Below are 25,478 nucleotides of genomic sequence, written 5' to 3'. Positions count from 1 at the left end.
GGTTTGAGTATGGATAGGCGGGGAAAGGTGGGGGGGGGAAGGGTGCTGGTTGATGTGTAGGCATTTCAAGTTGCGGATGATAGGAGGTAAGTCAAAAGTGGACTTTGGGTTAACGCTCGCCTTTATTCTTCTCTATTCTCGTTTGGTTAGTATGACTTCTTTGTATATCCTTCTTCTTTTGTCCTTTGTGGGCGGGATCATATGTGTGATGTAATTTAGCTACTTGAAATGACGGGATTTCATTGTCTTTTGTATGTGGGCTTGAGTCCATGTCTGTTGTTCGAAGAAAGTAGGCGTCGGGAAGGGTATGGGTCAGTATTGTACAGTATGACAGTCTAGGTTGATGGTGGCATAGGTTCATGTAAACTTCAATATAGCAGATCGTATATAGATAAACAAACACTACTACTCCAGCTCAGTCATATGTAAGAGGTATCAATAGGCCTGCACATTGAAACTCAGGCCGGGGCATCTATTTACAGTTCAGTTCATGGTGACGTCTCCTTTCGGATCATATCCACCCGCGCGATGTCGTCCGCGCTCGGCTCCGGTAGCTCCGAGTCCTGTAGCACAAAAGCCTCTCCGACGGCGTCCTCGACCTGTTCCAGCATGTACGACACCAGTCCGACCGATCGCGCCATGCCAACTTGGCTCAGGCTCTCGCCAACCGCAGCTTCGATCTTTCCATCCCCACCGTTCCGCACCAGGTCCGCTTCGAAGGCGTGGCAGAGGGACTTGAGAGGCTCCAGGAACCGGTTGCGGAAGTAGACATAGGTCTTTTCGAGCTGCAGTTGCTTACGCAGGTTCAGCGAGGACACGAGGGTGTAGTAGAGACTGAGGGCCGCATGGATGGATGGAGAGAGGGTCTGCGAGAACTTGATCCAGGATGCCACGAGGTCGGAGGATACGTTCATGAATAATTCGGAGGAGTTGAAGAGCGAAGGGAACAGCACCGAAAAGTAGTGCGGGTTGAGAAAGATGCTGGGCTCGGACGGAGTGCCCAGTTCGGACGAATTTGCTGCCGCGAGGATCCCCGTCTTTAGCCATCCAATTGCACTGTCCTTTACGGACTGGAAGCGGTCGTCTTCCAGGACGGTCCGGATAACTTTGAACTGCGTCACTTGCGACGGGTGTTTCTGAATCAGTGTTCCGGGAATCCGTCGCACGGAGCTGTAATTTTGGCGCGCTGTGCAAGCGGTCAAGGTCAGAACGAACTTGACAAAGTCCTTCTCACTGGGAGCTGGGAAGCTCGTTTGTTGATTGGAGAAGACAGTCAGAGTAAGCAACGAGTCTAGCAGCACTTGGGGCTGCCCAAATGCCACGTCGTCGGGCGAATTGTACCCTCCGACGAAATTCTGGAAGATTCGTGCCAGCTCGGGGAAAATGGCGATAGGAGTGACCTGGCCAGATGAGAACAGCTCTGCAGTGGCCGCCCGGGCCGCAAGCAGAAGCAGAGATCCATGTCTTTCTAGTGGAATCTCATCCGCCTTCCTGGGAGGCTCCTCGAAATCTAGAGGGAGAGGCTGGTCACCTGGAGACTGAAGAACAATCTCCAGAAGCGCCTTATCATTGAGACCGAAATCTCGAGATAGAGCCTGCAACTGTTAGTAGATAGATCGCAGGAGCTGGGTTATGTCTTACCGTAATTTTTGCAATGATCATGTCCCTCTCTTTCAGCTCCTTGTGGTTTGCGAAGAGATCACTCTGCGTTTCCTGCTTGATCAATCGCATCCCAGGTTGCAGTTTTTCTTGCAACCTAATAGCCCAAGACAGTCCCGGATCCGAGGGACCGGAGAAGCTCAAAAGATATGATTTCAGGACCTCTAGCAGACCAAATTGCAAGAATTTCTGGACTAACACCGGTTCCTCATCACTTGCCGGGGATGGTGACTGAACCTCTGCTTCTGGGTCGGGCGCTGTTGCTACCGCCAGACGCAGCACGCTTGACTCGCTGGGCACTCTTGGAGGCGGCGCCGGTCTCTTTGACGGCGACACAGTTCTGAAGAACTCTAGCAGCGCAATTGTAGTCTCACTCGTAGGCATGAGGGTATATGCCTCCAGCACGGCCTGCAACGATGTCGCAAGAAAACGACTGGGGGACTTGGTTTGGATGCGGGAGTGAAGAACCGACAGCATTGCGACCAGCGTATTGAACTGTACGACATGGCGAGGCAAGGCAGAGGGCCTCCCTTCGCTACCCGCAGCATTCTGCGATGACTCCCCCGCTTGACCGGAATTCCCTAGCCCAGCGGGCTCAGCAGTCTCATCTTCACTATCTTCATCCTCGTCCTCGGGTTGTAGCTTCATGAGCGCATCCGAAACTCGCAAAATCACCTCCCTCGGATTTCCCAATCGGGCAATATCGTGCAGGCAATCGGTGGACTGGGGCAGCATTGGCAGCAACAACTGCACCAGATCCCAACCGATGTTGGTTGTGAGCACCTCATCCTGGAGGAGCTTGTGAAGGGTGGGTAGGCGGGCGGGGGTGAGCTGGTATTCGAGGAGGGTGAGGTAGGTCAGGTAGTCGGTCGCAGGAGGCAGAGCCTGGATGAGGGGATCTTCTTCCTCGGCCATTGCAACGTAAGACAACCGATGGACCAGGCGAAGAGGTTATGGATGAGATGACAGATAGACAGAGACGCAGCAAGCAGGAAAGAGAGGGTCGAGGCGGGACGCCCGAAACACTGAGGGCCGGTAAGATAATGCGTAATGTACTGCACCGCCCCGGGGGGCGCATGATGTCACCCGCCCTCCGTCCGGCTCACTGCATGGCATTTCAATCCAATTCATCCTACTCCGCTCGGCTCAGGAACCGGTTCGACCCCTGATCCTGGCAACATGCTGTCTTTGCGGTCCAGATCTCGATGACTGAATGTCTGCGATGGCCAAGAGGGAAGTCAGTGTGATCTCAGCCATGGCCATGGCGACCTCGTGATACCCGCCACGCAGGCCTTCTGCCACCACGACTTGTAGCATTGCTACCTATTTGTTTGAGCGGAAGCATCGTTCCGATCGTGCTCATAGCACTTAACATCACTGAAACATAAGAAGGGCCTATGTGAGACCTCCAGCTGTATTGGTGATAAGACGAAACAATTGTGAGGCGCGCGGGCGGGAAGAATTCTCGGGCAGCCAAGACGCCGTCGATCCACCGGGATCGAAGTATGGATAGAAGAGTTGATCAAGGTGTCATCGATTACAGGAAGGATACCCGTGCTACTTCGTATAACCCGCTTACAAGTCGATTGTCATCACATGTCGATGCGCACCTGGCTTTGTCAATCACGGGTTCATGACTACGCAGGGTCCTAGAAGAAACTTCCAGAATCTGATGTCCCCGCAACAGCTTGATGGTTCATACTTCAAGGGTGACCGTTGTCACTGCACCTCTGCAGCAAACCGTGCTGCGCCGTCTCAAGCACGGAATTGTAGACTTTGAACAAGCACACTCAGCACTTTTCGATCGACTTCCGAGTATCTGTTTATTAAGGGTACTAGATTCACCCCCTACACCTCTTCATCATCGAGGCTTTCAAAGTCTATCCATGGGTGCTAGTATATGGCTTGTTCAGCTGCTGGATACCGTGTTGACTCTAGCCAACCAAATATTCCGCGCGTGGAATGTTCTGATAATGAATTTGCATCATCATCATCATCATCATCATCATCATCATCATCATCATCATCATCATCATCACAACACTCTTGCTCCAGGACTGAGATAGACTGCTCTGGCCGGTTTAAAAGTAGATCACCGTAGGCTGGGATTGTAGTCACCAAGCATCGAGTCTCATTTCTTCACCCTGGGCGAAGCTCTAGCCCCAGGATGCGTATCTGGATAGTGGCATTAACAGGGCACGCTGCTGGTCAACAAAGTCTACATCATAAACTGAGTCTCTCCGAAAGGTTTCCAAAAACATGTAGTGAAACAAGTAGGTCCCTCACACCCTACGATGGAAAGACGGCACTCATCTTCTCTTTCTTTCGCCATCGCGAACTTGTGGTTGCGACGCCATGAGATATTGCGCTAATGCAGAGTGGATTTATATCTTCGAGAGCAATACTGGAAGGACACCCGGGAACTGTCAAGCGTACTTCACCAGCAAGCAAGCAGACTACGGCGACTGATAGGCCTTACCGTTATTGTCCGTTATCTCCCAGCACATGCAAACATGCCAAAGACCTGCAGGGGCCTTTCACCAGCCTGACGCCCTTGAGCATCCCATCGATAGATTCCTACTACTACTCTTGCCAGCCTTCTACGATCTTCTGTGCCTTTTACATTCTCTAACGAGTACATCCATAGTACTCTGTACCGATAGCTGATGTTATTGGTGCAACCCCCGTTTCTCCGATCCGAGTTCCAGCATCGAGAGTTACACAAAGTACGGGGAGGCTGGTTTGCTTTTAAAGCGAAACTTCCGACTTACAGCAGGTCTCTTTCTCCTGTTCATCCTGAACATCGAACCTGCAAGTCACTGAAGTCACTGCCATCGCTACCCCTCGACCCAACAATCCTCCCGTGGGTCTCCCACGGGTATCGCAGCTGCTTACCTCACCCAGCAAAAGGGACGTGCACCATTCGTGAACGCGTTATGAACTTTATGCAAGCAACTGGCAATCACGGACAATCACAATATGATCCTCGTGGACACCGGCCGCTCTTATCGCACGAGAGATATGCTAGGGGCAATTATGGATTCTTCGGTGGAAAATCCGGGGCAAGAGGTTAGGCTCCATCGGGATGATGTCTTTCCCGTAAAACAGGGAACAGAGAGAAATGCTAATGATGAGGGCGCAAAGAAGACACGAAAAAAATAAAGAAAAAATAAAAACTCACATCCACCAGGACCATCGGGTGATGCCGATAGAGCCGAGCTCCAGCAGATGACTTCCGGATGCCGTTTGCAGCCAATGACGAGGTCGCGCCCGACACTGTCGCATTGCAAATTAATTTCATGACGATGATCCAGCACTCTGCAGTCTGCACTTCCCAGAAAATTGAGTCATCGGCGTGTGCTTAGTTCGAATTAATTCTTGGCCAGGACGCCCTTGAGCTGGGCTAGTTGGACTATTGCCTGAGCAGACGGTCGTCCTTCCAATCATCCTTCAAGGCGGGTTTTCCTCGATCCGCGCCCTACCGATTTTCTCCTCTGCAACTCTCCCAACTTTCATTTCACCTCCCCTGGCGCCTTTAGTCTGGTGCTGCTCCCTCTTCTTCCTGATCTCGGCTACTCTGTATTCCTCCTCGAGTTGACCCCGCATTCGTATCCTCCAGCGACTGTCAATTTCGTTGTTTAATTTCCCCTCAACTCCGACTAGTCCTCGCGTCGGACCTCAATCTCCGATAGCCACGAGAATACTTAATTGCCCGTTGTCTCGAGGCGGAACGCTCCAGATTGACCGGGCTTTTCCAGTTAGTTATACGGAAGAAGGGAACAAGCGGTCGCCTATTCGACTCCCTTTTCACCAAGGTAGTTCTGCAAGAAAGGAAGGTGCTCCGGAACCACAGGTATAGCGCAAGGAAGCGACGGCCACCTGCAACTACAATATCGGTCGGCAATGGCAACGGAAATGCAGTCGTTTTACACCCCCACAACCACACATATCTCTTCCCACGCGCCGGCTGCAGTGGACGAACTGATCAATAAATACTCTTCCACCATGACAACTTCGACCTCACCCGGTGCAAGCCACTTGCCCATGAAGAACCCCCGCCGCAACATCGTGCAGCGATTTGCCGACCGCATCCTTTTGGAGTATTATCGCTACGAGGTTACGTTCGGACTCTACGTGATGACGCCAGGGGAAAAGCTGGTGGCCAACACTTTCGTGATCGTTGTTCTGTCCCTCTTGTTCTGGGCCCTGCTCGTTTACTTCCCCGCGCTGTTGTACCAAAAGCTCAGCCGTCTTGTATGGCTTTTGACCGGCCACAGCAGCGAGGAGATGGGAGCTGCCTTGGGGATACTCGAGTCCCACGTGAACACGATATCCACGCCCTCTAGCTGAGGCGCGAACGTTGGCCGAGAAAGTGGAAACCACCTCATGATTATAGTATTTCGTTCCTTTTGGTTTGCATTGCTTTTTGGTATACGGCAACAGGGTCTGTTGTTATGGTAAGCGACAGTTGACTGAATGAGCCGGTGCATTGGGGCTGACGCGCGAGGACCGAGACAGATCCTCGTTGTATATTCGATTCATTTGATGGCGTTGCCGGGCGTTCCGGGACTATGATCAACATTAGCGCGTTGCCGCGCACAGACTTAATGAACTGAACGGAAGACATCGACTTTTAATGCGAACACGCGGACCAGGCGTGTAGGACAAGAATCTGTTGTGTTCCAACCCGATAGAGATGGAAATACCCGACCTTTGGACCAGACTGGGCACTTTGGATTTTGGCTTTCTTTCTCCGATTGTTGGCTTGTGGCTTGGATAATCTGCCGTGCGGCAGCATCTCCTCGCAGGGAATCCACACGCGAAGCGATGTACAGATGAACCTCGTGTGGGTTAGGTGAATGTGGTATTGTTAAATGGCTAGTAATGCTTAATGTCAAATATGAAGTGCGTCTGACTGCTCTGCATGTCCGCGACCAATCAGTAAAGGGTCTGTGTTTCCCAAGCTGGTGTACCAAGCCTGCGTGGACACGAGCGCTTGATCATGTTGATGGCGGGGGACACGACGGCCAGGCTGGCAAGGTCGTCACGACAACACGAGATGGGAGTGGAGAGCGCCAACGAGCACCCAGCCACACCGTCCCACTGCCCAGCCTGCCTTATTGTTATTGTGATCAGTGAGGGGACACCGCCATGATGCTGTCATAGGAATGAAGGCCGCGGGTGTGCGTGGCCTGCGGGACGCGGGCAGATGAATGGCTGCTGGTGCTCAGTCATCGGGGGTCTCCCACCCGGCGCGGCGGCTGACGACGAAGCGCTGGAGATCGGCGCCCAAAAATAGTGGCCCGCCGAGACTGAAAACCGCCTGCCTAAACTCTGCCTGCGTCCGGCTCGATCTAATATCATTCATACATCGTATCGGACCGGCTCTTCGTTCATTTGTCCCTCGTTCCCTCGGTAGATTTGGTGGACACCCTCGTTTCTCCCCTAAATCACTTGAATCCTTCCTGTTGTTAGGTTGTTGGGGGCCGTTGTGTTTACTTTCCGGTCAGGGGCATTCCTTTTTAGCGGTAGTTTCAGCCCTGCCTCCCGCCGCCAAACGTGCCGTCACGGCGTCATCTCAATCGAACCCCTGCCAACCACCTTTGCAGAAGAAATATCCTATCCCACCTCGAGCTCACCTGATCCATCGGGCAAGCTGTGTCTGGATATCTCACGCATCCAGTTATCGCATTGATTGGTAGACGACCGTCCTTTGTCTCTTTCGCCGTCCGGCTGTCCATTCAATATGGCAGCGAACAGCTATTATCACGGCGCATATAGCAGCAATCCTCCTTCCTACGAGCAAGCCAATCCTCACATCGACCGCATACCAACCCCAGGTCACCCCGACTTCAACACACATCCCTACCAGCCGACGACGTCCGACCCCCAACTTCACAACAGTCAGCAATCTTTCGGTTCCGACCAAGCATATGCGACCGGTGGGCGCTTGAACGACAGTGATCACTATGCGGAGAATATCCCTCTGAAGAGCAATCAGTATGCGAATGGGTCCCCGCCGCCGAATTGGATGCACCAACCCACGCATTATTCGCCCACCCCCGACGAGATCGAACCACCGGTCGCTCCGACCGCGCGAAGGAATAAGAAGAAGGGTTTCTTCAACAAGAAGATCGCGTGGGTGACGTATACGTTTACATTGGTCCAGATCATCGTGTTTATCGTGGAGTTGGTGAAAAATGGTATGTGAAGATCGCAAGGACCCCGGAATAAATCATGGAATTACTGACTCTCTGCAGCTCAACTCACCGGCTCTCCTATCGAGACGAAACCGTCGTTTAACGTGATGATCGGGCCCTCCCCGTACGTGCAAATCTACATGGGATCGCGGTATACGCCGTGTATGAAGAACGTTCCTGGCATCCAAAATGCGAATGAAACCGTCCTGTTCCCTTGCCCGAATGCGACCACATCGACGGCCGCATGCTCATTGTCCGAGGCGTGCGGCTTCAGTGGTGTCCCGAACCCTCATCCGGGGGGATCTCTTGACGACCGACCGGAGCCCAATCAATGGTTCCGGTTCATCATTCCCATGTTCATCCACACTGGATTTGTTCATATCGGCTTCAACCTCATTGTGCAATTGACCATGGGTGTCGACATGGAGCGGATGATTGGCTGGTGGCGGTATTTCCTGGTGTATGTGGCCAGTGGCATTTGGGGCTTCGTGCTGGGAGGCAACTATGCCGGACAGGGCGAGGCGTCGTGCGGCTGCTCCGGTGCTCTCTTTGGTATCCTCGCTCTTTTCATCTTGGATCTTCTCTATACGTGGAAGGAACGGCCTTCGCCGTGGGTCGAGTTGATCATCATGATTTTGGGTATTGCCGTTTCTTTTGTGTTGGGACTGTTGCCCGGCTTGGACAACTTTGCTCACATTGGAGGCTTCATCATGGGACTGGCTCTGGGGCTGTGCCTTCTTCGCTCTCCCAATGCACTGCGCGAGCGGATTGGCCTTGCGCGGAACCCGTATGTTGCCATGAGTGGCGGTGCTGGCACACCCACGGCGGAGGATACCCAGAAGGTGGCTTCGGGGCCCAGCTTGGTTGACTTTTTGAAAGGACGGCGCACACGCACGGGGGCGGGCGCCGACAACAAGATGAACCCGATGAACTTCTTCCGAGGCCGCAAGCCGCTCTGGTGGGCATGGTGGTTGGTGCGCGCGGGCGCGTTGGTTGCCGTGCTGGTGGGCTTCATTCTGCTGATCATCGACTTTTACAAGTATCCAAAGTCCAACTGCTCGTGGTGCTACCGCCTGAGCTGTCTGGTGAGTGACTCCTTCATCTTACTGTTTCTAGCTGGCCTCCATACTAACTTGTTGCAGCCTGTCAATGGATGGTGTAAGGAGAGCGAATTGACGACGGAAAAGACTTCCTGAGCGGGATCGATCTGGATATTTTATTCACTGTTTTATACTGGCTGGCATATGGTTTGGTTCTGGATATCCCTTGCAATTCGGTATTCTATCGAGGCTTCAGTACATTAAGCGGCGTTTGAGATGATCTATGCTGTAGTTAAGGCAGCGTCATGTTTATACTACTACTCGGTCGGGATGGCATCCCATGAGAAAATGCATTATGATTCTATACTCCGTATGCTCGCTGGTAACAGTCGACAAGGCAGCAGCCACGGTCTAAATATAGGCATGTGATCGGCATCGTGGCGGTGCTGTCCCGTACGGTAATTCGTACCGCTGGTGCCTCGATCTCCCCGAGATCCATCCACTTCTCCCTCACCTCGTCACCTCATTCCAGCCTTGCTGCTGTTCTAGAATTTCTTCGCTGCTATCTAGATTCCTGTGTATATTCTGTATTCTGTTCATACCTGTGCCGCCATCGTTGACATCCCACCACCTCTCCGTCACTGCGATCGCCATGATTTGAAATCATCGCTCAGCAACGTGGATGTCTTCTAGCCATCGACTGATACAGAACTACCGATCATGGCAACGCTGGCTACCTCCCCTCCATCGTCGCCTTCATGGCCCAAACGACGCCCCCGGGCATGGGCTCTCCGCATTGAACGCTATTGCTGCACCGCGGCATCTTTCTTCCCCTTGGCCTTTGTCTACAGCTTGACGACATGGGCGGTCTATGTCGAGGCCAGTGTGGGCTTCAAGCCGTGCGACAGTGCTTGGATTGGTACGTTTCTTCAGTTGTTTGTTACTTATCCTTACTTACGGTCGGTAAATGGTATAGGTCTACCCAGTTCCCTCCTCGGAATCATCCTCTACATCTGCCTTAATGCCTGCTATAGTGTCGCCGTTTTCACCGATCCCGGATCCCCCCTCACGCCGAGCGGCCGCGGTCGACACGAATACAGCGCGCTCCCGGTCACCGAGTTACCACAGTATACCGCCTACACAGTGAGTTCGACCGGCGGATCTCGGTTCTGCAAGAAATGCCAGTGCCCGAAACCGGACCGGGCGCATCACTGCTCGACGTGCAAGCGCTGCGTGCTGAAAATGGACCACCACTGTCCGTGGCTGGCGACCTGTGTGGGGTTGTACAATTACAAGGCGTTCCTGTTGTTCCTGATATACACGTCGATCTTCTGCTGGGTGGATTTCTTCGTGGCGGCGCTGTGGATTTGGACGGAAATGCTGGACGACAGTAAATACATCGACGTGGATAAGATGCTGCCGATTAATGTGGTGCTGTTGGCGGTGCTGGGCGGAATCATCGGGCTGGTACTGTCAGGGTTTACGGTCTGGCATATTAGCCTGGCGCTACGGGGTATCACGACGATTGAGTGTCTGGAGAAGACGCGGTATGTGTCGCCATTGCGGAAAGCGCTGGATCGCCACCGCTACGACCAGCTGCTGGGAAGTGAGGGAGGCGATCGGGAGGGATTGAGCCACCGGCTACAGGACTACGGGGGACAGATCCTCGATGCCCATGCCAACGCGATCCCAGGAGTGACCCGGCCTGAAGAGGGGGAAGAAGAGATTTTGCCCGGTCAGTCCGAGACTCGGATGACGCCGGCCCAGCAGTCGCTATCGCGGTCGTATGCGGAGATGGAGCGACAGCGCGAGCACGACCGGTACCAAAATTACCTGGACGAGGAGGACAGTGAAAAGATGCCGCACGCGTTCGACCTGGGATGGCGACGCAACCTGCGGCATTTGTTCGGCGACCGTCCGCTGCTGTGGCCGGTGCCGGTTTGTACGACCTCGGGCGATGGCTGGCACTGGGAGCCGAGCGTGAAGTTCATGGAAGCCCGCGATCGGGTGCGACAGCGCCGGGAGGAAGATGCCGCGCGGCAGCAGCAATACCAGCGAGATCTGTACCAGCGGAATATGAACAACAGCCAAGCGTGGGCGGGAACGGATCGGGCAGCGACCTGGACGCCGAGCCAGCCACTGGACGTGGTACGCGACCCGGAGCGGCCTGACACGGGCGTATCGATGAAGACGCTACCTCCGATGTCACCGCGCCCACGACCGGGCGAGGTGGTGAGCGATGAGGAGGAGGCGGGGGAGGCGGGGGGCAGTCGGGGCCAAGGGGAAGACGAATGGCGGAACTGGGATTAGAGGCGGGGAATATAGGCCACGGTAAATATGTACATGTATAGTTAGCACGGAGTAAGGTGTTGATAATTGATGAATGATGCGCCATGGCATGTATGCCTGAATTGGAAGGCAGCAACCCAGAGGCCAACTGGCCTCCCCTCATACTGACATCTGCTCCACCCTCCAACTACACCACCACCACCACCTTAAACCACCAACAAACACCCACCCACCCACCCACCCACACACAGAGAGAGTGAAACTGAAAGAAAATGCCCCCAACATCCTCCACGAAACGCCTCCTCCGCGAAGCCACCGAACTAACGACCCACCCCTCGCCCTACTTCCACGCCACGCCCATCTCCGAATCCAACCTCTACGACTGGCACTTCACCATCCAAGGCCCACCATCCCCCTCTCCCTACGCCAACGGCCTCTACCACGGCCGCATCGTCCTCCCGCCCACATACCCTCTCCGCCCCCCGTCCTTCCGCTTCCTCACCCCCTCCGGCCGCTTCGAAGTGAATCGCGAAATCTGTCTCAGTATCTCAGGCCATCATGAGGAGACGTGGCAGCCGGCGTGGGGGATCCGGACGGCGTTGATTGCGCTGCGGAGCTTTATGGATGGGGATGCGAAGGGGCAGGTGGGGGGGTTGGATGTGGGCGTGGAGGTGAGGAGGCGGTATGCGGTTGAGTCGAGGGATTGGTGCTGTGATGCGTGTGAGTGGTGTATGGGGAGGCGGAATGAGGTGGTTATGAGGGAGTGGAGGGGGTTTTGTGCCGAGAGGGGGGTGTTGGTGGAGGAGGAGGGGGGAAAGAGTGAGAATGAAGCCTCGGTGCGGGTCACGGAGGGGGATGCGATGGAGAGGGAGATGGGGAGTGGGGATGCGAATGCGGATATATCGACGCCGACGCCTACGTCTACAACTGCACCTGCTCCTGCTCCTGCTCCTGCACATATGTCTGCATCTACAGATGAAGCTACAGCTACATCTGCTTCACCGCAGACACAGACACAACCACAAGAGCAATCACAACTACAAACACAACCACTCACACCGACACCTACCACCACTACAACTCCACAACAACCACACCCTCAACCCCAATTCCACCCCCAACAACACCCTCTGCCCACGGCAACCCCCCCATCCCAAGAAACCCCCTGGCTCGACCGCGCCATCATCGGAGTCGTCATCGCTCTGGCAGTAATGATTCTCCGTCGACTCGCCCGCGAAGACATGGAATGACCACCTACCTACCTCCTTATCATCTTTTCACTTCCATTCCAAGGGCACAAAAGATCTGATTCACAGTACCTCATTCTATTTATCTTGTTATCTGAGCAAGCGAGCGTGGTGTGGTTGACGTTGAGGTATCGATCATCTTCTTACCATTTAATGTGGGGTCTGGGTTAGGGAAACAGTTGTATTATGTATGGTATTATATCCGGAGTTTAGATGGGTAATTGATTTGATCTTTTTCTATTTGAATTGAATACTATGTGAATTGGAGGGTTCGGTGTAGGGGTGAGTTGATGTCAATGTGAAAGGGTCGGGTTACCAGGTTTAGATGGTAGGTTTAGAGTCTAGGATTGATGGGATGAGGGTTGATCAGTTGGATTTGGGGTCGTGCTAGGTGATTACTAGTAGTAATGGGTAAAGGAGGGATATATGAGGAGATGATATGCTAGTATGATTCAGTGGCATACTTTGTAGTACATAGTACAGGTCTATAGATGATCTGGCCAGAGTCGAGATGTGGGATATGACAGTATGCTATCTTTCACTGCATTTATCAACTGACATCCAATCTGTCATTATACAGTGTCAAACGAATCGGCTATATATACGAGTACTATACAAATTATCCTAATACCATCCACCACCATTCTTGAACCACCCATCCCGCTTGCTCCTCCGTTCGCTTCTCGTGATCCCCCTCCAATCGTGCCACTCCCACTCCCTCCAGCCACTCCAATAATAGCTGCACCTCCCAGCCGCCCATCGTCGGTTTCAACATCCCCGCAATCGCCTTCGCGCTGATCCCCGGCCGGGTCGCCACGCAGCCGACCACCGCCGCCACCGCCAGCTCCCATAGCACCCGCACAAAGGCACCGTGGATGTCGTACCAGAGCGGAACCTTTGCTGGGAGGGGTGTGGTGGGGTCGATGTCCTCCGGTGGGCGCGGGGCTGCCAGGCTGTTGGTCTGCTCCTGGATCGGGTTCCCGTAGACGTACGACTTGGCCGGCCGCACCTCCACGGAGAAGCGCAGCTTGTCCTTGTCGATCTGCCGCGTGAGGTATCCGCCGTCGGTCAGTCCGTACTTTTCCCGCGGTGCGTCGCGCGGCTGCAGCACCACACGGCCCGCGGCGAACAGGTTGATTGCGACCATCATGTCGCCGTCTTCGGCGTTGTAGTCGATGTCCAAATATCCCTGTCGGCGCAGGGCTGGATCCAGGGTCTCCGTCTTGAATCGCGGTGCGCGCCGGAGCTCGGTACTTTCGATCACACGGCGTCGTCCGAGGGTGAGTAGGAAGTGTTCCGTCACGTCGTAGTTCCGGCCAGGGGTGATGCGGCCCCGGTTGCCCATGGAGAGGGCCCGCTCTGTCACCAAGGACTGCAACGCCTGCTGCACGACATGCTCGCCAAAGCCCTCCAAGGCTTGTCGCGCGTCGGCGGGCCGATACGTCTCTTGCGGGGTCACCACGTTGGCCCGCACCCAAGTCTTCGCGACGTCCAAGCGCGCGAGTTCATCTCGGCGCGGTGGAGGCCGTGTCGAATGGTCGGGCAGGGGAGTGGCGAACGGAACACTGGCGATGAGTGCCCGCTTACGACTCATCGTGACCGACTGGGTGGCTTGGTATAGTTCATCCAGCGGCACAACGGCTTCCTCGCGGAGATCGAAAACGCTGTCGAACTGCTCCCGGGTTGCTGGCAGGTCCGGAAGCTTCTCGGATCGGGGGGCATCCAGCTGCGTGTTCGCCCACTCAATCACCCCCTCCCAGTCATACGCTTCGAGGTTGTCGTAATCGATCGGGGGGACCTGGTCATTGGCGTAGGCTTCAATGAACCGCTCCTGGAAATCACTCTGCATCTTGGCGATCTGTAGCCGGTACTTGGTAAGAATCCCCTTGGCTCTGCCAATCACAAAAGCGGGTTCCAGATCTGGAAAGCAACAACAGAGAAGGGACCAATCAATCAAACGAGCATCAGACCCCCCGGCGAGACTACGCACAGCGACAATGGCTGCGATGAATTGCTGGACAAGGGGCTGCGGCATTTGCGCGACCAGACGGCTACGACGGGCGGGCTGGCGTGGCCCAGCTTGGGTCGCAGCAAGCCGATTCTCGTCGGCGGCCAGGCTCTCGTTCAGTTTGGCCAGACGGCGGTGCTTGGGCTCCAGAGCAGACTCGGAACGTCGTCGCCGCGATGGAGCAGGCTCGCCTTCCAGTCGGGCTTTCTGTCGGGTGGTCATGGGAGTCCGTGGGATCGCCACTCTCCCGGTGTCCTCATCCACGTCGAACCGAATGTTCCCTTCGATACCAGGAGTCTCCATGTCCTGGACCGTCTGGTTGATATACAGGAGGTCTGTGCTCTTCCGACGGAGTAAATCTTCATTGCTGAGCTCCCACTTGAGAATAACATTGTTGTCCCGGAAGAACCGACGGGATCGGGGATCAGATTTGCCAGTATAATCCATGGTTCGTCTCCGCGCCTGGCTGAAAATGTCGTCGAGCGAATGCGGCAGTCCCGATGGTACCTTGTGACCTTTCTTTCTGGCGGCCGCTTTCGCACGTTCTTTGGCAGCCTGCAGAGCCGGAATCCCGGCCTCCGTACCAAAGGTTCCAGTGGTGGCGTGGAACGAGGACTTCGTGTTCATCAGCATCGTGTACGGCGCGATGGAGGACCAGAGTCGCCTCATCTTGCGAAGGGAAGCCAGCCCGGCCTCGGCCCGCCGTCTTTGTCCTTGCCGAGTTCCATCTCCCATGCGCCCTGGACGGGAGATGGATGTGAGTCCCTGTGTATTGTCTTTGGCAGAGCCACGACGAAGGGTCATGAGTCGGACGATTTCTGACCCATCAGTGGCATCAAACTCATAGTCATCTCCCATACTCAGCCGCTGTAACAGTTCGGTTCGCAACATGTGTTGTCGGCGTCGTTCCACGGCCCGAACCATGGCGGGCTTCTGGTGTAGCTGAACCGTAACGCTGCGTTCAACCGGCAGCTGAGAAAGCTGCTTCATGTCTCGGCGTAGGCTATTCCGGTTGCCATTCTTTGAGATCTCGGGGTCGATTTCAACATTGGGAGGGAAGTAGCATCGAGTGGCGGCCAGCATTTTCTTCTGCATGTCCTGGATCAGAGGGTCGTCGGGCTGCATATCGGCTTTGTACATGATGCTTTTGGTCACCATCACTCCCTTGCTGTCTCTCCCACTGAAGGTCAACTGGCGGACCTTGCCACTGTCGATCATGGTTTTCACGACTGCCCTGATGGTGCGCAGGTCGGGTATTTCTTTATGCCGTTTCTTCTGCCATGCCGTCATGAATGGATACCAGACTTCGGTACCCATAGGATAGGCGCCACCAGCTTGCTCGAGGATATCCATCACAATCGACCTCCGGAGCACAGCGACGGACCCACCCTTTTCTGCAAAGATGCGTCGCTTTTTGGTCGACGTCTCCGGTGTTTCTGAGGCCGCTCCGGTCTTGTTCTCGGGCGCTGTCTCGGAAGGGGGCACAGAAGGGACTGCATCGTCTGTCTTGGGAACCTCAGAAATTGCATTGGCCACGGATGTACGGGGCCGGCCGGCCGTCGATGTAGGGTCGTTTGTTTCAGCCGCAGTTGGATCAGCCGATGTGCTATCACCTCGCAGGACTCGTCCGGAGCGCGTTCTCTTAGATGGTGTTTCAACGACGCCCGCACTGCGAATGGCCGGCTGATCGTTGCGGCCTTGCGGCAGAGTTTCAGTCGAAGGAACATGTGCAGCACGACCTTTCGGGACTGGGCTTGGTTCTGGGAGCTGTGGTGACACGGCCCTTTTCCTCTTTGTTCGTCTGGGGGAGACCCGCATATGTCCTGGTTCATGCTCTTGTTCCTCGGCCGGCACATCATTTTGCAAGTCTCCATTAACTTCCTCGACACGACGCTGCTTTAGAGCACTTCCAGTTCCAAGCTCTGCATCTGAGTCAAGGTGCCGCAGCCTTCTCTTATACCCCCTGGCAGGACTGTTTGGTGTGGTTACTGGAGGGGCAGCATCCCCATCAGTTACAGGGACAATCTGAGGCTGTGTGCTGTCCTGTAGAGGGGTCTCTCTCGCAAGCATTGAATCATCATCGGATCCAATCTCCTTCTGGAACCAAGGGAGAGAAGCTAGGGCTGGTGTTTTGAATACCGCGATCCGGCTGACCGCCGGACGCCCCTGCCTTCTACCAGCCGGTCGTCGTCGTCCACGCGTGGTGACGTACACGCCCGGACCGGTGCGTTCAAGAAGCAGGACACTATACTCCGTCCATGTTTCGTCCAGTCCAAGAGCCTCGAGCTTCTCTTTTTCAGACATACCTCGGAATGCGTCAGGGTGCTTCGTCTTCCGTGGTCGCCCTTTCGGTTTCACACTAGGTGTATCACCCATCTCAGCATCGGATGCATCTCGGCGTTCTTTCTTCATCCTGACCGGGGTAGCCTCAGGGTATGGTAGAGGATGGTCAGAGCCCCGAATGCGCTGTTGGATTACGTATGTTCCATCCTCCAGACGTGCCGCTAAGGCATCGCTGCCGGAGAAGACGTAATTTGGCGGCTTCACTGCCAGGATACACTCGAGAAGAGTAGCATGCCCATTCTTTAATACCTCCTTCCTGGGAACCTCAAGGGGAAGTCCGTACGTATCCAGTTCAGGGACAGCATCAACAGGAGGGACCCGGACATTGTTTGTCTTGAGCTTTTTCGGGGCAAACTCAACCGCCTCCCACAATGCTTCCCCGGAATCCACGAGTTGCTTGAAGTTCGTTGCGGTGTAATGAACATAGTGCGTGATGGTCCGCTGGAGTGCCGTATCTCTGACGATTGCGAGATGGCGCAGATGGGGAGGCTGCGATAACTGCCAGCATTCCACGAGACGGCTCACTGCATTCTCCAAAGGCCGTCGGAAGTAGCCGCCAAAACAAGCTCTCAAGATCCCCTGCTCGGTCAATGTCTGGTCTGCTCTTCCGGCTCATCGGACAGCGCTTACCTGGTTGGTAATCCCGTTGGTCCCGGTTTGACCAACAGTATCGACGATCAAATTGTGGATATTCCTATCTGCGGTCCAAGAAGGAAGGATTCGGCCAGCCTCTTCCACGGCATCACGCTTCACAAGGCCGACTGTGCCATACTCTGGCTGCAATGCGTCTTGCGACGGGTCATCCTGCTCAAGATCATCTTCGATATCAACATTGTCTTCCTGCTCCAGGTTGGATAGTATGCCTCGACTAAACTCGTTGAAGAGTTCAAAGTCTCTTTCAGTTGGCTCGCGGATCAGCATGACACAAGGATGGAACTTCTTCAGCGTATGTGCATATTGAGACAAGGCCCGAACCCGTTTGAGGACTCCTATGCGCTCGAACTTCCGTAGCGCCCGGGATAGAATCCTCCAGCGCCAGTGGTCTGCAAACCCGAGCTTCTCCTTGAGGTCATTGCGGGAAATTATCTGATACTCTTGGAGGATCTGAAAGAGGTGGTCGGTAAATTCCTTGAAATCAATCATGTTCTCCCCTTGCGCCGTCTCTGAATCCTGACCAGCTTGTCTGTCCTTGAGGTGCTCCGGTGACAAGAACTTGCGCAGGGTACAAAGGCTTGTCCGGGTGGACTTGACTTGAATTGCCCGTTTCTCGATGTAGCCCTTTTTCTGCAGAAGATCGGTCCGCTTGGGAACCGAACGTTTGTCCTGACCACTAACTTTGACTAGCTCGGTCTGAGCAATGCCATTGTGCTTCCGCGATGCAATGATGGAGAGCAGAGCAAATTCTGTGGGAAAGACCTTGGTTTCGTCCGGTCCATGACCGGTGACTGCGAGCCAGGTTCGCTCTTCTGATACGAAGACCCGGACAGCGCCCGACACTCCGCGAGTGACTTGATCCGCCTCCGCATCAGTTTGACGATGCCTACGGCCCTCGGCATCTTGGAGGCTGAGATGATTGCCTTCCCTGTCTTTACCCACCGAGACCTCTGGGTTTCTCATCAGCCAGGACCAGACCTTCTCCTGGAACCGACGGTCCACGACATGGGCGCGGACTGCATCTTGCGCAGCCTTGGCATAGAAGGTATCGATGAAGGTTAGTATATCGGCTGGGGTAGCGCCTGGTGGACGTTAGTTGGCTGTTGGGATGGTTCTGAGGCCAATCGCATGACAGGTCGATTGAGTTTATGCAGGTATCCAGCGGGCAGAGACTATCTACTCCGTCCAGTGCAAGTATCAGAGCTGAATGTTCACGGGGTCCAATCAGACGGAGGCCGCATGCAGGGGTGCCATCGCTAGTCTCGACCGGAGAAAAAAAAAGCGACTGACCTTGATCACCACAGAGAGCAATCTCTGCGAGGAGAAAATCAATCAGTTCTCGTAAGCTAGGGGCCATCTTTAGCCGGGTCGGCGTCCAGACCGTGTCTGCAAAATTCGTCCCACGGGCTTCGACCTCAATCCATCGCCTAGACAACGGAGGGAGGAGCAGAGTGTGCAACGGAAATGAGGGGATGCAGAGCCAGCGACGCGATTCGAACCAGCGTCGCGGAGGAAAACGAGGTCGAGCCCGAAGGCGGCGGGGGTGGCGGGGGCATCACGTGGTGGCCGCTGCGACATCATCACGTGTTCCGCTGGCACTTTCATCACACTCTCTCATCCCAAAGTTTAGCTCCCTCAATAGATTGGGGCACTGCTCCTGGTTAGGCCAGGAGGTCTCAGCGAATGAGTTTATGATTCGTCGCAAAATACAACGTTCTGCCGAACTCGATGTGGACATGGATACTGCTATGGACTCCATACAGGCTGAACGCTGAAGGTATAATAGAACGGTAGTAGTGCAATCTATTGTTGGGACATATTGATACGTTCTACACCAGTGGCCAGAAGGGTCATGCCCTCTATGATCTATGCGGTAGTCGCCTTGACATCTATCAATGCTCCGAACCTTCCAGTTACCGACACGAACTCGTCGGCCGCAAGCCCAGCACACTTTAGTCGTAGGCCATGCATCTCGCCAGAGAGGGGCGCTGAGAGCCGGATTCACCGCTCGGTGTCAAAGCAATCCCAAGATCACTCTGTGCGTCATGTCCTCTTGGCAGACTCTGATCCATCGGTGGCTGCGGCTCAGATGCCAGCCTGTACTGCAGTTGACCGTCCGTACCGCTCATGCTGTTCCTTACTGGAAATGTCCGTCTTTCCATCTCAATGCATATAGTCTTGGTCTTGGATAGCGTTGTATGCCAGACAGAGGAGACGCAGTACTCCCAGACAGCTTAGTGCTCCCCGTCTTCTCTCGTTGTGAGGTCAATCTCACTACACGTGGCATGGGACTGGCCTGTTCGCTTCATGTGTCGATAATGTATGCATTGGCAGTAATGTCACGTCGCTGAGGTGACACCACCTTCTGCGTTTCAGCTCGCCAGTATCATTCACACCCCCCAAGCATAATTGGCGTTTCCCGACTTAAATGGGTCGCCTCTTATGTAGGCGTACACTGGCGCTCAGAAACCAGGGAATCGATGAAATACTAATACCTGGTATCGTAGCTAGCTCAACGCCAGTCACAGTAAAATGGATATTCGCAGCCACATACCACAAGGCTAACAGATAATCCGCAGTCGCCATAGTACCTGGGGGCAACTAGCTGAGCTTATATTGTCGCATGAAATTGGCCGCCGCGAAAGCTTCGTGACGGATATGATTTTCTGCATCATGTTGTTCGCTGACATCCGATCTAATTGTCCGTTAGCCTTTCTATCGATGAGCTTTGCAGGTATTATATTAACGAAGGTAAGCTGAAAATTGTGACCATATGAAAAGACAGGAAAACAAAGCGATGATGGATAGAATCAATCACGTGTTGATACCAGTACGGTGTATCCGTATGTACGTGTGTAGACGGCATGACATCACGGCCGGTTACGTCAGGCATCACGGCAGCCATCCGAATCCGCCGATGGCAAAATCCAGAAGTTCTTTTATCGTTACGAGCTGCCCCTGCCGTCCTTTCCGGCTTTGGGGCTTATCGCTCGCCTTTCAGTTTTACTTCATAATCCCCGGGTCCCGGTTTTGGCTATTGGCGCCATCCTTCCTGTTCCTTTCCTCCCTCGCTTCCCCGTCATGTATCCCTCCGTCCCTCGAACCATCTAGACCCCGTCAATCGCAGACCGTGTGACCGACCGATTAGACTTCCCATCTCACCACTCCACTCCCGCTAGATCGATGGACGAAGAAACGAGGCCCGCTGCGTGTCCTGAGCCTCCGCCGCTCCCTTACTCCTTGCGCACGAGAAAGAAGTCCATCGCTATCTTCTGGACGGTGTTTGTTATCGATACTCTGGCCCAGCCGCTCGTCCTATACTGGGCGCTCTGGTATGCCACGGATCTCTCGCATAACGTCGGTACGTGAGGTCGCACTTTTCCTCTATGTCATATGACTGATTCACTCGTCTCTAGTCTTTAGTATCGTGACGGCTTCGTTAGGAGGAGTTTCGGTATTCGAATATTTCTATCGTCTCTACCACCTGTTCCGAAAGGATTCACGAGCCCGGCCATTGAATGCTAGGAAGGGATGGCTGGATTTCTTCCATATCAACTTCACCCTCGTCTGGTTGATCCTGGCGGTCGAGCTGATTGTGTAGGTGGTCCCGCTGCAGAGCTCCGGACTGGACTAATATGATGACAGTGGAACCGTTCCTGAAGAGCCATATGGTAAGCCTATCGTATGTCCTTTCATCTATCATTGAGGCTAATGGATTCAACAGTGCGTCTAGTCGCCATGGTCCTTCCGACAGTGATGTTCTACTTCGGCAGCGTGTTCCTAGCCCTCGATATCCTCCGTGCCTGCGGTGTCAAAGCGCCCTTTCGAATTTCCTCCACACCCAAAGGCTCAACAATGCCCACAGCCCTATACGTTCTTATCGAAGATGTGGTGGCGGTTGATGGAGGCGGTGGTCAGATCTATCGATATGCTCTTCGCACCCGGTACCTGTCCAGCCCGTACTTTCGGCGAATGCTCTTCCAGATGAATTGTTTCTGGGCTGGGGGATCCGTCGTGGTCGCTGCTGCTATCACGGCGATCGTCTTTACCGTCTCACAGCCAGTTGCATACACTGTAAGTTTATCCCTAAGGCGAAGGTTCGAATGTTCTGATTCTAAGATGCATAGCTGGGATGGACGTTACCGTTTGCCTGGGCTGGGCTCTGGACACTAATCACGATACCATGGGTCCAAAGCGATCTTCGTCGCGAGAAAGAATGCTGGAAGGAGAACCGAGGCCAAGGGGGCATTCCGTACACCGATGACCCGAATGCGCCCAGTGGTGCTCGGACCAGGCTCGAGGCTATTGAGGATCATCTGCCAAGTTTCATGCCCTGGTTCCGAGAGAAGCAGGCTCCTCCGTCTACCCCATCGAGCTGAGCATGTCAGTCAAGTCACCCTATCGATTGCAACGTCTGGAACCCATCAATCCACCAATGATCCATGTGGGTACGCGACTCTGCCAAGATACAGGGTGGCAACTGACGTTCATCGCATGATGAAACACGAAAATTTAATATGATGAATGCTTCTAACGGCTAGCGCCAGATGTACTATACACTGATACCCTTCCTTCTGTTCACCACTGGCTCCTTCTTTTCCTGCCTTGTGGTTTCTGGCTTCTCGTGATGCATGGCCATCACATACACGTTAATCTTGTTGATTGCATCATAACTGGGGCTATGATCTTGGCGTTGACATCATTTGTTGCAGCTCACATAGATAGATTCGGGGTTGGATAGATACTGGTGATACCTATCAATGAAACCTTTCTCATCTTCATCATGCTTCCCGGAATGGCTGTTGATCTGCGACGAGCCCTGCGGAGTGCAGCATACTCCCGGAATCTCATCCAATTAACAGCACAAGCAATTGTCGTAGCGGTCGTCAATCATACCGTACGTAAGTTGAAGCAGCGAAGTCGCTACATAGGACTCGCGGTTGCTGCAGAGCCTAGCACGAGTTGCTGCTCCACTTCCAGACAGACAATGCATGGTAATCGTCCGGAAGTGACCGAACAAGAAGCATCACGGCTCAGCTCCATTGTCCGCATGTCCCAGGTGCATATCTCAGCCTAGTCAGCAAAAGAGCCCACGACCTCACTCGGATCACTCAATCATCTCATACCCCAACCAACCTCAAGTCAACGGTCTCAACGCATAAAACCTCACAGGCAGAAGCCTAAAGTTCTTCGGAAAGCCCAACTGCAACTCCGACGCGACGACCCCCAGCCCAGCCTCCTTAAACAACAACCGAAGCTTCTCATCCGTCCTAGTGACACTACTATCCTCCTCATCAAACATATCCAACCCGAACGGATCCGTCGACTGATTCTCCTTGACCACCAACACGCCCGTGTCCGACAACGCCTCGCGACACCGAACAAAGTACTCCCTCAACTGCACATCCGTAAGATGCCCCACGCAGAACTGCGTCCAAATCAAATCGTACTGTTTCTCCGGAACCCAACCCTCCAACCCCACCGGATATATATCCCCCACCACGCCGGTGCGCTTCAACTCCGACTGCCGAATCACCTCGAGGAACTTCTCAACCGGTTCCACCGCATCCACCGTCTCGCAGACCTGACTGAGAAGTCCCTCCGTGACGCGTCCGACCCCGGCCCCGCAGTCTACCCCGAGTCGGAGCTTCCCCTCCGTCGGACAATTGGGGATCATGCGCCGGACTTTGGAAAGGAAGATCTTCGAGCCCCGGAGATCGATGCGCGTGTACCAGGGGTAGCTGCCCAGCATGCCCAGCATGGTTTTGGAGTTGGCGGCCACGCTGTTCCAGTATCGGAGGGAGGCGGCATGGTCGATGTGGGAATCGGGAGGCGCGTCCGTCGAGGTTGTTTGTGCGTCGGCCATGGTGGATTGTGTCTATTGCAGTACAGCTGCAGGATGAAGCGGTGGGTTGCGAGGGAGTCGACGCGGTGTTGATGCGGGATAAAATTTCCCTTATCGAGATTATCAGCTTATCTAATCAGCGTGAGAACTACACCATCCACGCACATTCATCCATCAACGCAGCACTGCAACCTGTTCGAGTTAGCGAAGATACAGAATAAAAGGATGGAAGATACACCCGGCGAGGAGCACCTGGCGTTCATGCAATGGGCTGAGGGCGCAGGGATCAAGATCAAGGGCATTACGCCCGCCCGATTCCCCGGCCGACGACTGGGGATGAAAGCGACTCGAACGATAAAAGTGAGTGAATCTACAGAATAGTTCATCTGAGGAAGTACATGGGTGGGAATACCGCACTAATATAGTCCAGAACAATGAAATCATGCTCACTGTCCCCGTCAACCTGATGCTAACCATCGACTCCATCCCATCATCATTCACCTCGCAATTCCCATCCGGGACATCCATCCACGGGATCCTCGCTGCGTTTCTCACACACGGCGATCCATCTCTTCTCAGGGACGTCGAGCCCTGGCAAAAAGTCTGGCCCTCATTCGATGAATTCGAAGACAGCATGCCGGTCCTCTGGCCGGAACATCTCCGCGTATCCAATTCCAGCTACGGAGCCAATTCCTCCTCGTCAGCAGAAGGAAAAGTCCTCCTCACGCCATCCATCTCCGGCAAATGGAACTCCTTTGCCAAGGAGCCTCTCGGCGTGGACTACGATACGAGATATCAGAATCTCCTCAGCCAGCAAGAGAAACGACTCCAAGATGCCTGGGCGCACGTGGTGACGGTCTACCCGGAGACCGAGTGGAAGACCTTTGCCTATTACTGGTGTATTATCAACTCGCGGAGCTTCTATTATGTCTCCCCGGGGAAAGACGAACCCGAGGACTGGAATGATGCGATTGGGATGGTCCCGTTTGCGGATTACTTTAATCATGTGGATGATGCGGTGCGTTTGCTGCTGTACTGGTGTCGCTATAATACTTATGATACTCTCAGGCCTGCGACGTGACCTTCGACGGAAGGAAATACACCTTCAAAGCCACTCGTCGATATGGTACCCAACCTCCATCTATACCAATCCATCCTTCAAAGAAACCAAGCACGAAAGCTAACCCCAGCAGAAAAAGGCGAAGAGATCTTCATGAGCTACGGCTCGCACTCGAACGATTTTCTCCTCGTGGAATGTCCGTATCCCCTGCCCATCACTCCCATCACTCCCATAAAAACCCATCCTTACACGCGCCCCCCCCCCCCCCCCCCCCCCCCACCACTCATCCTAAGCACGTCAACTAACAAGCATCAGACGGCTTCTCCCTCCCCACCAACCCCTCCGACACAATCTACCTCGACGACATCATCTTCCAAGATCTCACCACAGCCCAGAAGAAAGAACTCGCGGCTCAGGGGATTTTCGGGTACGTATTTCCCTCCCCCACCCCCAGCTCCCTCACTCCACCCTAATTCCTTCATTCCACTGACTCTTCCATCCACATCACCAAAAACAACAAAAATCCTAACCATAAACTAGGAACTACACCCTCCCCCTCCCCCCATCCCCATCCCAATCCCCATCAACATCAGCATCAACATCAACATCAAACATCCACTACGCCAGCACCCTAAAATACCTCCCCCGCCGCGAATGGCGCAACTACATCTCCGGACGCCCGTGCCAAGGCATCAACGAACAGAAAACCAACGAGATCATCCGCGGGTGGGTGGAGAAGTATCGTTCCGAGTGTGTGGTCACGAGTGGGATTATTGAGGGGATGTTGAAGACGAATCAGAAGGGGGAGGATGGAGGGGATGAAGATGGGGATGGGGATGGGGGAAGGATTGGGTCGAGGGCGTGGGAGAGGGAGAAGTTGGGGATGTTGTTGGAGAGGTGGGGACAGATCAGACGGTTGTGTGAGGGGGTGATTGAGGGGTTGGAGTAGGGGTATCAATTCTCTCTCTCTCTCTATATGTGTGTGTTTGGGCGGGGGAGGGGGGAGAGAATCAAGTGGCATACTGCATACGGTTAACCACCAGAAAATAGAATAGAAATAATCCATATGCACCGTCTATCTATGTACCCATACTAACACACCCAAGAATATGTCCATGCGCACTGCACTCAGT

General features: G+C 54.2%; 10 protein-coding genes across 10 annotated transcripts; 7 read left to right on the top strand and 3 right to left on the bottom strand.

Moving 5' to 3' along the window:
• Window positions 1-488: 488 nt before the first annotated feature.
• Window positions 489-2,574, bottom strand: BO80DRAFT_431907 (uncharacterized protein; the record flags this gene model as incomplete). The annotated part of the gene is made up of 2 exons (XM_025720768.1): window positions 489-1,595; window positions 1,642-2,574. The coding sequence occupies 2 exons, from the start codon at window positions 2,572-2,574 to the stop codon at window positions 489-491; spliced, it is 2,040 nt and encodes a 679-aa protein (XP_025579130.1).
• Window positions 2,575-5,414: 2,840 nt separating this feature from the next.
• On the top strand, window positions 5,415-6,307 carry BO80DRAFT_209083 (serine palmitoyltransferase small subunit family protein). Its single transcript, XM_025714290.1, has 2 exons — window positions 5,415-6,116; window positions 6,178-6,307. The coding sequence occupies exon 1, from the start codon at window positions 5,563-5,565 to the stop codon at window positions 6,007-6,009; it is 447 nt and encodes a 148-aa protein (XP_025579129.1). The 5' UTR covers window positions 5,415-5,562; the 3' UTR covers window positions 6,010-6,116; window positions 6,178-6,307.
• Window positions 6,308-7,019: 712 nt separating this feature from the next.
• On the top strand, window positions 7,020-9,268 carry BO80DRAFT_422040 (rhomboid family membrane protein). Its single transcript, XM_025718734.1, has 3 exons — window positions 7,020-7,862; window positions 7,920-8,944; window positions 9,002-9,268. Exons 1-3 carry the CDS (start codon window positions 7,406-7,408, stop codon window positions 9,053-9,055), a joined length of 1,536 nt encoding a protein of 511 aa, XP_025579128.1. The 5' UTR covers window positions 7,020-7,405; the 3' UTR covers window positions 9,056-9,268.
• A 134-nt stretch (window positions 9,269-9,402) lies between these two features.
• On the top strand, window positions 9,403-11,357 carry BO80DRAFT_461843 (DHHC family palmitoyltransferase). The gene is made up of 2 exons (XM_025722476.1): window positions 9,403-9,818; window positions 9,876-11,357. The coding sequence occupies exons 1-2, from the start codon at window positions 9,620-9,622 to the stop codon at window positions 11,207-11,209; spliced, it is 1,533 nt and encodes a 510-aa protein (XP_025579127.1). The 5' UTR covers window positions 9,403-9,619; the 3' UTR covers window positions 11,210-11,357.
• Window positions 11,358-11,417: 60 nt separating this feature from the next.
• Window positions 11,418-12,681, top strand: BO80DRAFT_422038 (ubiquitin-conjugating enzyme E2). The gene has a single exon (XM_025718733.1). The coding sequence runs from the start codon at window positions 11,461-11,463 to the stop codon at window positions 12,436-12,438; it is 978 nt and encodes a 325-aa protein (XP_025579126.1). The 5' UTR covers window positions 11,418-11,460; the 3' UTR covers window positions 12,439-12,681.
• A 373-nt stretch (window positions 12,682-13,054) lies between these two features.
• BO80DRAFT_346709 (putative TFIIIC transcription initiation factor complex subunits Tfc3) lies at window positions 13,055-18,797 on the bottom strand (the record flags this gene model as incomplete). The annotated part of the gene is made up of 3 exons (XM_025715383.1): window positions 13,055-17,368; window positions 17,417-18,522; window positions 18,731-18,797. The coding sequence occupies 3 exons, from the start codon at window positions 18,795-18,797 to the stop codon at window positions 13,055-13,057; spliced, it is 5,487 nt and encodes a 1,828-aa protein (XP_025579125.1).
• Window positions 18,798-19,021: 224 nt separating this feature from the next.
• On the top strand, window positions 19,022-19,809 carry BO80DRAFT_209034 (uncharacterized protein). The gene is made up of 2 exons (XM_025714289.1): window positions 19,022-19,217; window positions 19,279-19,809. The coding sequence occupies exons 1-2, from the start codon at window positions 19,169-19,171 to the stop codon at window positions 19,614-19,616; spliced, it is 387 nt and encodes a 128-aa protein (XP_025579124.1). The 5' UTR covers window positions 19,022-19,168; the 3' UTR covers window positions 19,617-19,809.
• Window positions 19,810-20,449: 640 nt separating this feature from the next.
• On the top strand, window positions 20,450-22,228 carry BO80DRAFT_374294 (uncharacterized protein). The gene is made up of 5 exons (XM_025716590.1): window positions 20,450-20,801; window positions 20,857-21,037; window positions 21,086-21,111; window positions 21,165-21,514; window positions 21,568-22,228. The coding sequence occupies exons 1-5, from the start codon at window positions 20,624-20,626 to the stop codon at window positions 21,817-21,819; spliced, it is 987 nt and encodes a 328-aa protein (XP_025579123.1). The 5' UTR covers window positions 20,450-20,623; the 3' UTR covers window positions 21,820-22,228.
• A 320-nt stretch (window positions 22,229-22,548) lies between these two features.
• On the bottom strand, window positions 22,549-23,306 carry BO80DRAFT_461840 (N-terminal protein methyltransferase; the record flags this gene model as incomplete). Its single annotated transcript, XM_025722475.1, has 1 exon — window positions 22,549-23,306. One exon carries the CDS (start codon window positions 23,304-23,306, stop codon window positions 22,578-22,580), a length of 729 nt encoding a protein of 242 aa, XP_025579122.1. The 3' UTR covers window positions 22,549-22,577.
• A 170-nt stretch (window positions 23,307-23,476) lies between these two features.
• On the top strand, window positions 23,477-25,294 carry BO80DRAFT_499550 (ribosomal N-lysine methyltransferase; the record flags this gene model as incomplete). Its single annotated transcript, XM_025724194.1, has 6 exons — window positions 23,477-23,645; window positions 23,716-24,303; window positions 24,354-24,411; window positions 24,479-24,541; window positions 24,661-24,772; window positions 24,886-25,294. The coding sequence occupies exons 1-6, from the start codon at window positions 23,511-23,513 to the stop codon at window positions 25,292-25,294; spliced, it is 1,365 nt and encodes a 454-aa protein (XP_025579121.1). The 5' UTR covers window positions 23,477-23,510.
• Between the last annotated feature and the right edge of the window lie 184 nt (window positions 25,295-25,478).

The sequence above is a fragment of the Aspergillus ibericus genome (genome assembly GCF_003184845.1).
Source record: "Aspergillus ibericus CBS 121593 unplaced genomic scaffold BO80scaffold_5, whole genome shotgun sequence".
NCBI classification, from domain to species: domain Eukaryota; kingdom Fungi; phylum Ascomycota; class Eurotiomycetes; order Eurotiales; family Aspergillaceae; genus Aspergillus; species Aspergillus ibericus.
The sequence above is the reverse complement of the archived record's forward strand: the minus strand, read 5'-3'. Positions and strand labels throughout refer to the sequence as shown.

What these genes read in the sequence shown, in the direction of transcription:
- BO80DRAFT_209034 (XM_025714289.1), top strand. Translation starts at nt 19,169, where the DNA reads ATGTGGACATGGATACTGCTATGGACTCCATACAGGCTGAACGCTGAA. An exon ending in ATACAGGCTGAACGCTGAAG is followed by an intron (nt 19,218 to 19,278) that starts GTATAATAGAAC and finishes GTTCTACACCAG; the next exon opens with TGGCCAGAAGGGTCATGCCC.
- BO80DRAFT_461843 (XM_025722476.1), top strand. Translation starts at nt 9,620, where the DNA reads ATGGCAACGCTGGCTACCTCCCCTCCATCGTCGCCTTCATGGCCCAAA. An exon ending in GTGCGACAGTGCTTGGATTG is followed by an intron (nt 9,819 to 9,875) that starts GTACGTTTCTTC and finishes TAAATGGTATAG; the next exon opens with GTCTACCCAGTTCCCTCCTC.
- BO80DRAFT_374294 (XM_025716590.1), top strand. Translation starts at nt 20,624, where the DNA reads ATGGACGAAGAAACGAGGCCCGCTGCGTGTCCTGAGCCTCCGCCGCTC. An exon ending in CGTTCCTGAAGAGCCATATG is followed by an intron (nt 21,112 to 21,164) that starts GTAAGCCTATCG and finishes TGGATTCAACAG; the next exon opens with TGCGTCTAGTCGCCATGGTC. An exon ending in CACAGCCAGTTGCATACACT is followed by an intron (nt 21,515 to 21,567) that starts GTAAGTTTATCC and finishes TAAGATGCATAG; the next exon opens with CTGGGATGGACGTTACCGTT.
- BO80DRAFT_422038 (XM_025718733.1), top strand. Translation starts at nt 11,461, where the DNA reads ATGCCCCCAACATCCTCCACGAAACGCCTCCTCCGCGAAGCCACCGAA.
- BO80DRAFT_209083 (XM_025714290.1), top strand. Translation starts at nt 5,563, where the DNA reads ATGGCAACGGAAATGCAGTCGTTTTACACCCCCACAACCACACATATC.
- BO80DRAFT_422040 (XM_025718734.1), top strand. Translation starts at nt 7,406, where the DNA reads ATGGCAGCGAACAGCTATTATCACGGCGCATATAGCAGCAATCCTCCT. An exon ending in CGTGGAGTTGGTGAAAAATG is followed by an intron (nt 7,863 to 7,919) that starts GTATGTGAAGAT and finishes GACTCTCTGCAG; the next exon opens with CTCAACTCACCGGCTCTCCT. An exon ending in GCTACCGCCTGAGCTGTCTG is followed by an intron (nt 8,945 to 9,001) that starts GTGAGTGACTCC and finishes AACTTGTTGCAG; the next exon opens with CCTGTCAATGGATGGTGTAA.